Source organism: Vipera ursinii (assembly GCF_947247035.1).
Source record: "Vipera ursinii genome assembly, chromosome: Z".
Classification (NCBI taxonomy): Eukaryota; Metazoa; Chordata; class Lepidosauria; order Squamata; family Viperidae; genus Vipera; species Vipera ursinii.
The window spans coordinates 106,366,829-106,382,863 of NC_139517.1; the positions used below are offsets into that span (position 1 = coordinate 106,366,829).

Consider the following 16,035-nt stretch of genomic DNA (forward strand, 5'->3'; position numbering starts at 1 on the left):
GTGCAGGATTTCTCTGCTTGGGTTGTCTTGGTGTATAAAAAAATTATGGATGCCAGTCGGCAAAAGTGTGAGTAAATCCAAGACAATGAAAGTTGGCAAATGGATTTTGAGTTCCAAGCTACTGTCCAGATAAAATGCTAGGATGGATGTTTCTTCTAATTACTCCTTACTTCTGTTGCTGGTGTATTTTAAGTTTTGTGTTTATGAAAAAAGCCTAGCTACTTTCAAGATTTTCACTTGTTGTGTTTCAAAACATAAAAGTGCAATAATGGCTAGTTCCACAGAATGGGTTGTATCCAAGGTGTAATGCCAAGAGGAAAAAAAAATGCAGGGTAGCTGATCTGCTAACAATGACATGATGTACCACAAGTGTACCTGGAATAACTGCCACAACCATTATTTAACAACAAAATTATAACAAATGCTGGATTTTATACAAGGAGTAGATGCTTTGTGCTATCAGATCACTGGATACAACCCACTGTTCTTTTTTCGTAAACAAAACTCTTGGTCATTAAAATTTAATGCCTTTTCCTTTCACCTTTTTAAAATAATATCTTGGTATGATGTGGTTGATGTATTTCAACACTCTTCAACTTTGTTTCACTGTATAACCAAGGAAATATGTAGATAAAAGAAAATAAGAACATTGTTTCAATAATTGCTTCCAAACTATAGTACTGCAACAGTACAGAATGGTTTTAATCAAAGAAAAAACAACAGAATAGATTATCTTGGAATAAGTGTGAATCATGGAGTTATCAGGATATGTATGTTTTAAATTGCCCCAGAGGTGCTTTTTCAAGAAGCAGTTGCCTCTTGAAACAGCACCTTTGGGACAACCTTTATCTGGATGACTGAGAATCTCTATAGATATTTTTTTTAAAGGATATTTTGGCACAATTTAGTTGAACAATCAAAGCAGTCATAAAGAAATAGATTTCAACTATAATAATTCCTAGTCAGTATACACATGGTGATGTTGAAGTCGGTATAATTTATAAGAGTCAATTGAAACTAATACTCAAAATGACCAATAATATCTGGGTAATCAGTCCATTCCAACTAGACCTCAAAATAAATCAGTTTCAAGTAAAAAAAATGCTGAGTATAGAAAAACTTTCAGAGCTTTATAATTGGATTTCTGTCTTCATAACTTTGCTTAAAAACAAAAACAGGATTACTTTTTCATTTTATCTGAAATATTGTCTTAGTTTCAAAATGAATTTTGGATATGTTTATAATAGCTACTAATTATTTTTGTGCTATTTAGAAGGCATCAGCAATTCTACATGATGTGTAAACCTGGTTTAAAATGACTTTATCTGGTAGCATTTGCAGTAATTTCCTAATTTTTTGGAGTCTCTCACCAGGTTTGCTAAGTATATCAGTCTTTAACCTTATAAAACAATTTGTTCTAATCTTCAATCTGAATGAAACAAAAGCTTTTGTTTCATTCATTTTGAAATCCAAAAAGAAATCTAACATAAGCTATTTGAAAGTAAAAAAAAAGAGATAAATTTAAGTGGGAAGCATTATGCAAACAAGAAAACAGGCTACATCATTTTGACAATCAGGCAGGAGAAGATGGCACAGTGGGAATTTAACAAATCGATTTGTAAATCTTATTTAAATTACAAGTGTGAAAATTAAAATAAAGTATCCCTCTGGTCTTTATAAATTAGAAAAATGGCCATAGAAGTATTTTTTTAAAGCCTTAGAGGCCTTATGACCTTACATATTCAAATTTTTGAAGATATATTTTTTACGAACTATTTGGAAACACTTGTAAATATGCTTTACTGCCCTTTGGATGCTTAGTGGTGCTAAGTAATAACTGTAAAATATCACAGTTGTAATTCTGCAAATCCTAAGGTATCACATATCTTAATATGATACAATAATGCTGACTTGCCTGAATATTGAGAATATATATGTGCTAGGGCATATGGTCTGGTGCTTATTAAACTATAAATCTTTAAGCAAAAATGTACCACTGAGTTATCTGAACACTGCTCACCATTCTAACATTATATGGAAGTGTGCTGGCAATTTATTTTAATTTTTAACTATTAATTATTGTGGTTTTTTTCAATATAATTACTACCATATTGTAAATCTGTCACTAAAGCATTGTCAACATAAATACTTCAACATAGTTGGTGAAAAATATAGAAATTGGATTATTGATGTAGTGTTTTTGTGTTAGTTCAAATAATTAAAATTATCCCATGTGTAAAAAGTTGTATTTACCACTGGATATTGTTTCTATAATAGCAACTAACCATGTGTTTCTTGAAACATTAAATTTTGTCAATTCCAATGCAAAACTCTCCTCTTTTTATCACTGCAGTGCTGAACACTTTTGTTGTTGTATCAAAATTCATAAAGCCAGCTTTCCTGTAACTGGACAAAATAATCTTTTAAATAAAATTATAACCTGTGGATATCAAAACTTGCATATTTCAATCACCATAGAGTTCCTATTAAAATATTTAATGCAAAGTAATTACACTGTTAGTAATGTATCATTATGTCAATAAAAGAATGAGCTTCAAATCATGGCAACTGTACTTTAAAATGTTTAATAATTATGGTGTTTATCAAAGACTATTACTTTTAAGGTTTGTACACTGATAAAATCCTGCCAATTCTCTACTATCCAGAATGGATTCATTACTACTGAAAAAAGGATCACAACAAAGCTCTTTTAAAAAAATCAAAAATCCAGGTATGCTTTGCAAGACACAAGTGAGAGATAAAAGAAGACCAATACTGATATGTCTAATTAGATACTTTTCAGAATATGTATTGTAATTCTGAAAAAGGTTAGCCAATGGGCCTGAAAGAATTAAATCATAAAAATTATAGCACTGAGCATTTTAATTTACAAAATATAGAAAAGGAAAATGCTCAAGGTGGCACTATTTAGCTTACCTTATAATTTCCAAATACCGTAATAAAGCTAAGAATGATTATCTTAAAGGTAATTTCTTCTGTATTGTTCCTAAAAAACTGAAAGGGCATAGAACTATACTGTCTTGGTGCAGAAGGAACATAACAGATGACATAGCCTAAAGGTAAATTCACCGGTTTGCCTATTAGCAAATGGATATTCCATGACTTGCTGTGCCTTCTATGGCAGTGCTATTGTAAGTCTGTCAACCAACCCCCAAAGATTAAAAATTCCTATTAAAAAGTATGGATAATTACCATTGCTGCCATTGCTACTAATACATAATGCTCTATGTTTTTTTTCCAGTTCAAAACCTGAAAACCTGGCTCTTTGAGCTCTCCGGCCTAGGCTGAGAATTTTTAACTGGGGTTTTTAATTCTAGGGATGATTTAATCTTTTTTTAATTTGTTTTTAACTTTTGTATTGGTTGTTTTAAATGCCCTGTAAACCGCCCTGAGTCCTTCGGGAAAGAGCGGTATATAAATTTAATAAAATAAATAAAATAAATAAATAATACTCAACACCTTATTGAAACTACCTCAAATAACACTTAAATTGCTGTAAATGTACAACTACTAATGAAGCTATATCCACAATGTTACAACAAGTTATATGCAGCCCCGACCAACTAATTCTTGTTTTATATATAAGTATGGAAAGGATGTATCATTCCAATTTAATATACAGCCTGGGAACAAAGAAGCTAGGCATAGCCTATGGTCAGGAAATAGGAAGAGCTTTCACTGTATGAACTATGTGGGAATAGTTAACAAAACAGAAGTTCAATAGCTTGTCAAAAAGTTCCCTGAAAATGCACTCAGATACTCAAAACAAATTCATGTCTTTTTCTAATTGTAGATGGGAAACATCTAAAATTCTGACAGATTAGAAATATGGTGGGAATAAATGACTATATGTAGTTCTTGAGTTACAACCATAATTGAGTTCAAAATCTATGTTGCTAAGCGAGATATTTGTTAAATGAGTTTTGTCCCATTTTACAAATTTTCTTGCCACAGTTGTTAAGCAAATCACTGCATTTGTTAAGTTAGTAAGATGATTTGTTAAATGAACCCAGCTTCCCATTGACTTTGCTAGTCAGAAGGTCGCAAAAGCTAATCACGTGACCCCGGGACACACGGCAACTGCCATATAAACCAGTTGCCAAGCATCTAAATTTTGATCATGTGACCATAGGGATGCTGCAACAGTCATTAAGTGTGGAAAACATGACCTTTGTAACTTTGTGTGCCATTGTAACTTTGAAGGGTCACTAAATGAACTATTGTAAGTCGAGGACTATCTGTATAAATTGTAGTTTCGAAGTGGTTCTTTGTAAAAAATCAAACCTGTTATACTTGGTTACCTGTCAATCCCTCTCTTACTGGGAAAAGTGGAAGGGAATAATTTAACGAAATTTTCTATTGTAATAATCTACAATTACTCTAGAGTATGTTCAGTATAAAAGAAAAATGTTCTTTATAATCAATACGCTGTAACCTTTTAGTCTATATTATGCTTTCTAGTGCCACTCAATGCATATGCAACCAAATATGTCAAGCAAACGCTTTTGGTAAAGCAGTTGTTTATTTAAAACAAAGGATACGTTCTGCAAGAGACACAACATGAAAGTTGTGGTTATTTTGAGGATGGGAAAAATATCTCTCTAGAGAAAAAAATAATGTAGCCAAAATTCTTGTTAACTGCCAGTGAAATTAATGGTTTGTGCATCATTTTTAATACACATAGATGGGGGACATGTGTTTTAAAAAAATAATGAAATGTAGGCAATTATTCTCTTCCCGATCCCAATCTTCCTTGCATGCAAAAATGTGATATAGCAGAGTCACAGTAGTGAGATGGAAAACCATATAAATGGTTAAAATAAAAAACTAAACTAAACGGCAAACTTAATTAAATCAACTCCCAATTGGGCAGTTTCTATGAAATAAACACTAGAGTAAAATATTAAGACAGCCAACTGAACACTTAGAAAAATGTTTTGCTTACTGTGTAGAAAGTGACAAACTTTTAGTTTATTCTGAGTTTTTTTTAAAAAAAAACTTCCTAGAAATAAACCTCCATGACATTTTATGAATTCATTTCAATACATTCCTATTTTAACTTCCTAATGTTGATACAAAGCATCTTCCAACGTGATCACTTTTAAATGATACAGAAAAATTAAATGTAAACATGAATAATTTGTTTCCTTTTCTCCTTATGCAAATTATAAATATATAAGGCAGATCCACTCAAACAATATTTATTGTATTTCCTTCTTTCATTAGTTATAAAAACTATAAAAGCATATTGATTAATATTTATAAAATATGCAAATATCACAATTTAGTTGTTTGACACAAAGCAAAGTGACGTGGAATGTAGATCCATGCTCATCTGTTTGTCTTCATTCTGAGTTAGATACTCATGACACATTGAATGAACTGCCAAAGGAAGAAATTGTGTATCAGGTATAGTTTGTTATCACAATCATTTTTATGCAATTATCCATTGCAAGATTGCTGTAATACAGAGATAGGGAGCCTGTGGACCTTCAGCAGTTGGGCCTCATTGTTTCCAAAAACTGTAATGATCAGAATTGAAAACTAGCATTTAGACTCCAAAAGTAGGCCATTACAATTACACGGACAACTTCTCACTCATTTTTAATATTTTGAATCATTTTAAACTAACTGGGAAGTATTATGGCTATGATTTAATGGTGTGGTCAATACAGTGGCACCTTCAAGTACCATTTTGCAAATTCTTGATTTGAAAAGCCACAGAATCATTATCTAATGGTTTTCAATTCTTGCCAAGAAAGACTGAAGTTTTTTAGGATACTGATACTGACAGCTTATACTTCTTTTAATCACTTTGCTAACTGCTGGAAATATACTTGGCATTTTGGGGCAATGAGGAAGCAAGTTAGGACTTCAGTAAGAAGACTCATAGACTAACATCCAGCATGAATCTAACACAATCCAGCACATGACATGAGACAAGTCTATTGGAAAATGCCTGACACTAAACTTCAGTAGCACATGTAGCCTAGTGATATATGCTTTGTATATAAAAATATTAGGTTCAATTGATAGTGTTCCCAAGTAAGGCTGGAAAGGAGTTGCCTAAAATCCAATATTCAAAAGCTAACAGCATATTGGATTGTTGCTAGCTATATACTACCTGAAAATAAAACCCAGTCTTATTTTTTTTTGCCTCCTAAAGAGGCACCAAGTCTTATTTTCGGGTGGTGTCTTTTCCACTCACTGAGTGGTTTTCGACTGCAGAGGCCTTCCAGAAAGGTCTCTGACTGTGAAATGCAGGCTGGAGGACACTGCAGAAGTGGGCTGGCGAGAAGAGGCAGGTGTAAATTCATGAGAGGCCTGGTAAGTGGGTGCTGGGGGCCTAAGGTGGCTCCACCCCCCAACCCCACCTTAGCTTGATATTTGGGCATGTGCCTTGCCCTAAGACTAGGGCTTATTTTGGGGGTAGGGCTTATATTAGGCCTACTCCCAAAAATCAAGCTAGGGCTTATTTTGTGGGTAGGTCTTACTTTTGGGAAAACACAGTAGTTAGTTACTTCCATTCTGGCCCTCCAACCCACTCCTAGAATTCTCACCAATTGCCATCAGAATTCTGGGAAGTAAAATACACACATATGGAAGATATTTGGGAAAGGTTGGTGCAGGATAGACTGGGCATTTTAGGGCCATTGGCCATATCTGGCTCTTTTTTTTTCTTATTCAGCCAGGGGTGGCAATAAGGAGCAACAGGAAGGACAGTCTCCCACAATAGTCCCAGTTTCTCATGTGGCCTCTTGGGAAAATTTATTGCCCACTTCTGGTATAGGCAATACAGTGTTAGGCTGATCATGTTAAGATACAGTTTTCACTGTTGCTATACAGCAGACTTACGATCCTCAAAGGCCGTCAGTTATTTGGGAATAGCTTCTAATTAAGGCAAGGGCACAGCTGTAATATTTTATAAAAAGTCCAGTAGAAGAAGGAATAACTACTATGAAAACAAATTTCAACAACTGATACTGAAATTACTGTTCACGGCACTTAAGGAAAAGCGTATTTCACATCTCTAGCTGGAAAGACTAATTTAGAACCACTTACATCATCATATTGGAAATTCACCATCCCTTGCTGGGCTGCATCCCTTCTTCGAAAACTATCTGTAAAGAAATAAAATAAAATAAAATGAATCAGATGGCAAATCACATGTTAGAAGAAAATTGTCTATTATAATTGTCAGTTTCAGAAAAAACCAACTAAAAATTGACAAACACAAGAAATTATTTTTGAACAATGATCTACCGATTAATTTAGGCCCAAGGATTAAAATACTAATACACTTTGTAAATCCACAAGTTCTAATCCTTTTATCAATCAAAGTGTAGAGATTTTTCTTTCCTACATGTGATGCTGTTAAAAAATTGTATCAATATGATTTAACCTGTAAGAAAAATTCAGAAATAGAATAAAATACTTGGAATGCTGGAACATTTTCTATGTCATAGACAAAAACAGTTTTGGAATAAAATTATTAGGACTAGATTAGACTGGATTTAAGCTACTATGAGATTAAAATTCAACTGAACTTCAAATAAAATATTAACGATGATGGGCTAGCCATCCAGAAAGAGCTTCATCCAATGATTAAAATGCCTTCTGCTGAAGGTAGTTTAAATTTGTTTTCCTAACATAAACAGATAGACTGGATGGCTTACACGGACCATTCTATCATGCTTTGTGTTTCAGAAAAAAACCTTAACTTGATAAGAAGAGAAATTAAAAACCAGTCAAGTTCAGTAATTGCTGTGAAATTAATCATACCAGTAAGAGCTCTGAGTTTTACACAGCAGGCTATATAGTCATCAAAACTGATCTTTCCACGACAGCTGTATCGTTTCACAATTCCATTGATGGCCTGTGGACTCAATCTAAATCCTAAATAAATAAAAGACACAAAAGAAAGCAAACGTGTTGAAGATCCTATATCAGAAATATCCTTTACTGGGTAATGCCTATTCAGGTAGGACAACTGCAAGATGACTCTTAAAAAAGTGAGATGGACAGGTGCTTTACTGCAAAACAGAACACCAATCTCTAGCACCAGTTTTATTCCAAATAATGTTTCTAACAGTCTGGGAGGAACAGGAAGCCCTTCGAAATGAGATAATGGAAGCATAATCGATAACAGGAAAAAAAGGAAACCTCCAAGGAAACCAAGTGGATATATAGAGCTTTTAGAATGCTAAAAGGAAATGGAATCATGGACAGCCCCCAAACGAATAACAACAGTTAGGAGGAAGGAGTATAGATCTGTGATAAAACAGGCAAGCCATAGTTCTTGCTAGAATTACACCAGCCTAGTAGATTTATGGATCACAGCAAGTGCTATTCCTATTTAGCTCTATCTTGGTCAGTCCCCTCCTGGAATACTATATTCAGTCCAAAAGGGCTACTAACAAATTGGAATTCAGAGAATAATTTCCATGATGAGATGATAGAGAGCAAAAATTGATGATGGTTAAGGGAACTGAGTCTGTGTTACTTGCAGAACAGAAGATTGAGGGGCGGTATAGTAACAGTTTCTAGTTCTGAGTTTTACAAGGACTAGACTAGATCAATCTTCCCTAATCTGAATACAACTGGAGAATTCTGGGAGTTGGAAGTCTTGAAAAATCAAAAGACTTTTAGGTTAAGGAAAGTTCAGGGTTCTTCTGTAGGTTTTTCCTGTGGCCATTAATCCTAGCCAGAGAAAAGTTCTACAACTCACCCATGGATAACAATGCTTTTTGCAGCTCCTGAGAATCAACTGTACCACTGCGGTCACCATCCACACTCATAAAATGTTGCCTCCAGCCATTCAGTACAGCCCAAAGCTCTTTAAATTCATTGAAGCCCATTGTGCCAGACATATCTCTCTGGATTATTGTTAAGGATCAAACCATACTAATAGTAAAGCAAATGCAAAATATTCTTTATTGTTCACAGGACTGCAGCTCTGATATCAAACGTAGATGATCACTCAGGACTTACTTTTTAATTGAAAAATCATTGAATTCAACTGCAATTCTATGCATATTTTGGAGCAAAACTTATGGAAATCAATATATAAAGGATATCACAGAAATGCTTTAATGGACAGATCTGTAATAGCTAAAGTGTATGCAGAGTATACTCAATTAGCAATGAGGTATTGATTTCAAACAATTTCAACGCAACATAATCACATTGGCTACTCCATAGATAAAAACTTACACAGAAAGAAGTTTATTTATTAAAATATGCGTCTGCTATGGACAATTTTACCTGGTGCGGATTTCATACCATACATTATAAAATGGTCAGAATAACAAAATAACAGAGTTGGAAGGGAAATCTTCTAGTCCAACCCCATCCTCATGCAGGAAACCCTGTATCATTTTGGACAAACAGTTGTCCAATCTCTTCTTAAAAACCTCCAGTGTTGGATCACTCACACTTTCTACAGGAAAGTCTTTCCACCAATTAATTGTTCTAATTGTCAGGAAATTGAAATATAAAGGTCAAAACACTCTACATAAAAGCTAAAAGTGATTTTAGCTGTAAAAGTACTCTCCATTACCTGAAAGCATTTTTCACAACCCACAAATGTACTAAAAAATCAGAGCCAGATAAATGAAGGATACATCAAGCATGGAAATCATGAGTCTGCAAGTTTCTAAATTAAAGGCTGTTTTAAAAAAAAGAACAAATAAGTAATGCACATCACTAATTAATGTGTATTATTTGTCTCTGCAATACTGAGAAAATAATTTTTAAGACAGAGCAATACTATAAACATTTTCCTATAATGCTATGAAATTTCCACTGATTCAAATAGAAGTAAAAGTTACTTAATCAAAGTACTTTATCAAGTTGAACTTGACGACTAATGACCATATGGACTTGTCCATGTTATTTTCACAACATCTTGTGATAGTGGTTTACTGTTGTTTTCTTCCAAAATGCTTTTTTAACTTTCCAGTCTACTCTATTAACCTGGACTTTCCTGTTGTATTTCGATCAAAGTGTTAATCAGATCTGGCCAAGTCAAGACAATGAGTTGTGATCTACAATCCCCATAATGCCAGACCACTGCCAAGGTGAATGGGGCATGTGAGAATTCAAGAAATCTTTGACTTCTCATTCGATTCAATGATTCTAGCCCATGAAAATTTACGCCATAAAGTCTTATACATAGCATAAAAATGTTCATTTGTCAAACTTACGTTTATAGGTACCAGCAATTCCTGACTGAGTCAGACATTTTTGTAGCTCATCGGCATCTATTTGCCCATCCTTTGAAAACACAAACAATGTCAATCCAGCTTTATTTTTCTTATGCCACAAACACTTCTCCTTTCCCCAACAAGATAGCAGTTATTATGGGATCAAAGACATGAGCAGACAGTGACATATGAATGGGGACACTCACATACTTGGGCATATAAGAACAAACAATGTTCTCTATGTCCTGGGAAGGAAATCTCTGATCCTTGGTTACAACAATTGTTTATACAATTCTTTTAATTCTTGCTTCAATGCAACCCTAACAAGTGTAAATTACTGCTTTCCACTCCAATGAATGGTGGAGTGTAGCTGTGAAGATATGCCTACTGAGGAAAAAGTATACAAAATTAATCCGTTTGTGATGAAATAAAGGAAGGAAGACATACACTTCAAAAAAAGAGAGCTATGTTGTATATTATTTAATCCATTTTTATACTTTGCAGAAGACGCATTGTATATTTTGAATAAAAAAATAAGAGACATCACATAATTAATTAAAAAAAATTAACTAACAACATATATCTGGATCAGCAATCTCGTACCAGTATGGTAGAAAATCATACCTGCCCAGCTACTCCAGCAAAATAACCATATAATGGATCTTGAGCCTGACCAGGAAATGCTGGTCCACCTGGAGCACTTCCATACTAGAAATGAAATAAAATACAATTATTATTATTTTTAGTAATCTAAATTGCAAATAACCAAAACCCAGTTTCAATAGACTGGCAATCTTTTACGTCTGACTGCAATGTACCTACAAATATTTTACATTATCTAGAAAGGCCAATTTAACCCACCAGAATGCAGAATACCAGGAAGGGACCATGGTGGTCTTTTAGTCCAACCCCCTGCTGAAGCCTATATCATTCCAGACAAAATGCTGTCCAATCTCTTCTTTAGAGATTGGACTGGGCAAAGCACAGTCATAAGGCAGCTAAGGAGATATTGGGAGTGGCAGAAGGTTCACTCCACTGCCAGAGCACTATTCTACTTCTCTCTCCGAGAGAAATTGCCAATAATAATAGAAAGTTCTGTGCACGTATGTATATCCTGTCAGTTAGCCCCAAACAGAACAATTCATTCATATATAAGATGTAGTCTTAAACCAGTATATCCCAAAGCCTCTCATTTCTGTAACAAATGCAGAGATTTTGTAAGCGGAAAACTGAAAGGCACCAAGGCACAGAGCCTTGATGGAGCAGTGGGCTAATGCCTCCTTAAGTAACACCAGCTGCCCGCAATTAGTGCAGGCTCGAGTCCCACCAGCCTTAAGGTTGACTCAGCCTTCCATCCTTCCGAGGTAGGTAAAATGAGGACCCAGATTGTTGGGGGCAATAAGCTGACTTAGTAAAAATGCTGCTGGGGGGGGGGCGAAAGCCCTAATAAGCAGGCAGATACATAGAATGAAGGCTATTGCTAAGCACATTGATTTGTGCTTCTTAGATTGTAAGCCGCCCTGAGTCTTCGGAGAAGGGTGGGATATAAAATGGGATTAAAAAAAAAATTAGGCCAGGGATGTCAAACTGCCAGCCCGGCCGAATGCATCATGCAGAGGCCGCGCCCACCCCAGCTCAGGCAATGGGAAAAAAGTCACAATACATCACAACACGTCACGTGGCGCAGCGAGTTTGACACCCCTAGATTAGGCCTTTCAGTTACATGAATCTTGAGATGAAAAAAAAAATCTTTTGCATCAGAAGGGGGAAAAGGACCAGAATTCAAAAGAAAAACACTCGGCTGGTTTTAGGAAATGTCAGCTGTGATGTCTGTAGTATATTCCTGAATACATACTTTAAGGTTGCTCAGTTACTGGCTGTTCGTTACACTCAGCTCGGTTTGTTTTAACAATGCTTTGTTGAAATAGCCATGGTGCTGCTGGCTTCATAGCATACATTAAATTGTGACCATGATTTTGCAAAATCACACTAAGCCAAAAGCAAGCAAACCATCATAGTTTAGTACAATAGGCAATGGGGAACAAAAATTCAAATGATTGTTGGCTACAACCCAAGTACCTTTTCATTGTAATAAACTAGAAATTATCCAGAAACAAAATCTCTTAGCAGAACTGTTTGTTTCATACAAGGAAATGCCTTCTTTGTTTAGCAAATCTATTCATTACGAATGCTGCAAAGTTCATAGTTCACAAGTTGGTAAAAGGAAATAAGTAAGCATATACAAATTCATTGAGTTGGCATGATGAAATATTTTTTTAAAATGCACCTAACATTCATGCTGGTATTTATTGGTGAAAAGAGGAAGATTACTCTGCCAGCAATTGCTGACAGCCTCTATGCCTATATGAAGTCATAAGATAGATAGATCATGTGGAACATTCATATTGATACTAGATTTTACAGAGTACAGTAAGGCAGAATTCAGCCTTACATATTTGCCCAAGATTCATTTAGGATATTATAAGTGTACATTTAATATGGATACATTTGTATTTACTTTAACTATATATTTCTTATTGAAAAATTAAAAACTCGCCGACTATATTTTCTGTAATACAATTGGCTGGATAGGGCACAATTGTCAATCAAGTATCTCCAAAAGGCAGCAGAGGTGAAGCCTGGTAGTTAAATAAACATTTCAATTTTCATGCAGGAAAAAAGCTACATAAAATGGATTACCAAAGTAAACTCTAAATGTGGATGTTTAATGGCTCTCTGAATTTTTGACAGTAGATTGGTTAGTCCTAAAGGAAACCTCTAAAAAAACATGTATTCAATGTTTTTTGCTGCCTCTTTCCATGTAGTCCTAAGTGATATATTATCACACATGCAATGTTTTAGAACCACACATTAAATGCAGGCCCCATTTCTCCTGTCTCCCCAAAAACATCAGTGTTATGCAGAAATTAGTCCATTAAAGCAGGGCTTTTCAAACTTTTCATCCATTGTACCACTTTTAGGAAATGGCAACATCCAAGTACCACTAGTTGCCTAGCAAGGTGTCAAAAACATGATTACCAAAAAAAAAAAAGGAAAAAAGTGATTTAGTACAAGTAGTCCTCAACTTACAACAGTTCGCTTAGTGACTGTTTGAAGTTACAATGGCACTGAAAAAAGTGCCCCCAAAGCCACAGCGGAGCAAGACACCTGCCTGCCTGGCGGCGCTCTTCCTCCTGTCCGAGGTTTTCATTGTTGTGAGCATTTCTGTTGAGGATTGGCAGCAGGGGTGCTGTGGCGGGGTGTTTGGTTTTTATTCCCCCCCCCCTCTGCTGGGTGGTTGCAGGAGGTTTTGGTCACTTCACATGACCCTGGGACACTGTGACTGTCATAAATATGAATCAGTTGCCAAGCATCTGAATGTAAATCACAAGACCCTGGAGATGCTGCAACATTCCAGCTGATTGGCACTTCTTCTGGGCTCTGCAGAAGCGCCAGGATCAGCGCCGAGCTCCAAATGGAGCCTGGCACTGATCTTGGCGTTTCCACTTAGCCCTGACAGCTCCAAAGAACGCTGATCCTGGTGCTTCCACTGAGCTCTGACAGCCCTACAGCTCCAGCCATCCCTCGCTCAGGCTTGCTCATTCCCTCCCCCGCTACCACTTTTCTAGGATAGTCGCGTATCACCTGCATTAAAGAATCAAATTAGATCAGGAACATTAAAAGTCCCCTTGAAGCTGACTGGGTGTTGATCTTGTGATTCAAATTCAACGTCCACAGAATTACTAGATTAATATAGGGAGGGAAATATGAGATGGTTCATTCTGCTAATCTTTTCCAGGAAAGGATATTTACACAATAACAGAGAAAGTTGGTGCAGCCCAAGTGTGAAACAAAGGTTCAACTGGGCAAGCAGAGATACCTTGGGTTTTTAAAATCTAATTATTATTATTTATTTAAATGATGATTTTTCTGTTTTAGGAACCCTACATAATATTGTCAGAGCTGGACTGACCTGAGGATTGACATCTGATTAGCACTTTCAAACATGTGCAGCTGAAGTTATATAGTCAGAAATAAAGTTAATACAATTTGAACCCTTGAACATCTTACTCCATATTTTAGAGTATTATTATATAAACAGAATAATCTACTTCTTTGCAATGCTGTGCAAATTATACCGTAAGTAGTAGCCTGGAGATCCCAATGCAAAGAAGACGGCATTCATTTAACTCATGAGAAGTTAATAGTTCAGTACACACAGAAATTAAAATTAATTCGTTAAAACACACAGGATCTGTGCTGAAGTCAAGATTCAGGATTGCCTTTTATTTGGTTTAGGAAATTACACAATATGAGCTAGCAATATTCAGATCAGTTTTGTTTCTCTTAAGCTAGCAGCCTCTAGAAATTGCGCAATAGTCCACCTTAGGGCCTTGCCCCTAAAACACAACGATTCTAGTTTAACCGTCCGACTTACTGGATGCTCTGTACTAATTACCAAGCAACCAATAGTTTACTAATGGGGGTTTCCCGATACTCCCATGTAACACCTCTACTCCGCGAGCTGCATTGGCTTCCGGTTGCCCTCCGGGTGAAATTCAAGGTGCTGGTTATCACCTATAAAGCCCTACATGGCCTGGGTCCGGGATATTTGAGGGAACACCTGCTGCTGGCATCAAACGCCCTTCGCCCAGTGCGCTCCCACAGGGAAGGTCTGCTCAGGGTTCCGCCGGTGAGAGATTGCCGGCGGGTGACACCCAGGGATAGGGCCTTCTCGGTGGGAGCGCCTGCCCTCTGGAACCAGCTGCAGGTGGAGCTGAGGACTGCCCCCGACCTCCGATCATTCCGCCGGGGCCTGAAGACCTGGCTCTTTGAGCTCTCGGGCTCAGACTGAGGAGGAATTTTTAATTTTGGGGTTCTTTTTAACTGACTACAGGGTTAATTTAATATTTTTTAATTTGTTCTTAATTTTTGTATTTTGGATTTTTAATTCCCTGTAAACCGCCCTGAGTCCTCAGGGAATAGGGCGGTATATAAATATAACTAAATAAATAAAAAAATAAATACTGGATAAACCAAGATCCAGAAAAAAATACGGTTTAGAGGAATGGGCAAACCCGATCAATTGTATCGACAATTATTGGCAGACCTCCTGTGGCGTTTTACGGAGGGCGGAGGCTCTTTCAAAGTCTTCCTGTAAATCGGAAACCGGATTTGAGACTTTCTAAGCGCCCATCGCGCGTGGCTCCGCTTTGGAAAGATGCTCCAATTAATTCCACGAGATTCCACCAAGTCAGGTTCCGCGCGAAGGCCTCCCCCCTCTCCAAAGCGGCCTTCTGGCTCCGGATTAATTCAGATAGGTTTTTCTCTTCCGTTCGCGGTGCCATCTTCCACATCCCTACAGCTAACGTAATCAAGCAAACCGTAATCAAGCTTTCAACAAGCAAACAAAGCCGTTCCCCGCGGACGCGAAAAGCAGACGGCGCCCGCAGCGGCTCTTTTGCGCTTCAAGCTGCCTTACCCCGCCTTGGTAATAGGCGCCTCCGGGACCAGGATACGCCATAATCTTCAATCAGCTACTCTTCGGAAACCGCCGGCAACCTCCCCGTGACCTCTCAGCGCTGCCCCAAACCAGAGGAAGTCCGGATCAAACCATTGTTGCGAAAGTAAGGGATTGGAAAACGTTTCTCCGCGAGGAAACTGCGAGTGTCGCCGTTTGTGACCGTGTATTTCCCGTCGATCTCGCCATTCCTTGCCCGTCTTGTATAAAACCGGACGAAGCACCTGGCATTAACCCGCTCCTCTTTTCTGATGAGAATGGTACAAGCCGGATATCCTTTATTTTTTT

The 16,035-nt window shown here is 36.8% G+C and overlaps 1 protein-coding gene across 1 annotated transcript; it reads right to left on the reverse strand.

Annotated features, from left to right (window-relative positions):
- Nucleotides 1–681: 681 nt before the first annotated feature.
- SRI (sorcin) lies at nt 682–15,939 on the reverse strand. Its single transcript, XM_083377879.1, has 8 exons — nt 15,709–15,939; nt 10,851–10,934; nt 10,227–10,296; nt 9,645–9,688; nt 8,750–8,897; nt 7,804–7,917; nt 7,084–7,142; nt 682–5,403 (listed from the first exon to the last, which is right to left on the reverse strand). Exons 1-8 carry the CDS (start codon nt 15,748–15,750, stop codon nt 5,377–5,379), a joined length of 588 nt encoding a protein of 195 aa, XP_083234005.1. The 5' UTR covers nt 15,751–15,939; the 3' UTR covers nt 682–5,376.
- Nucleotides 15,940–16,035: the final 96 nt, after the last annotated feature.

Bases quoted from the DNA above. Each gene is read 5' to 3' on its own strand.
- SRI (XM_083377879.1), bottom strand. From the start codon at position 15,750: ATGGCGTATCCTGGTCCCGGAGGCGCCTATTACCAAGGCGGG. The intron at 9,689-10,226 runs GTAAGTTTGACA...TTTTTAAAACAG, and splicing joins AATTGCTGGTACCTATAAAC to CCTTTAATTTAGAAACTTGC. The intron at 7,143-7,803 runs GTATGATTAATT...ATTTCTTTACAG, and splicing joins AAAACTCAGAGCTCTTACTG to ATAGTTTTCGAAGAAGGGAT.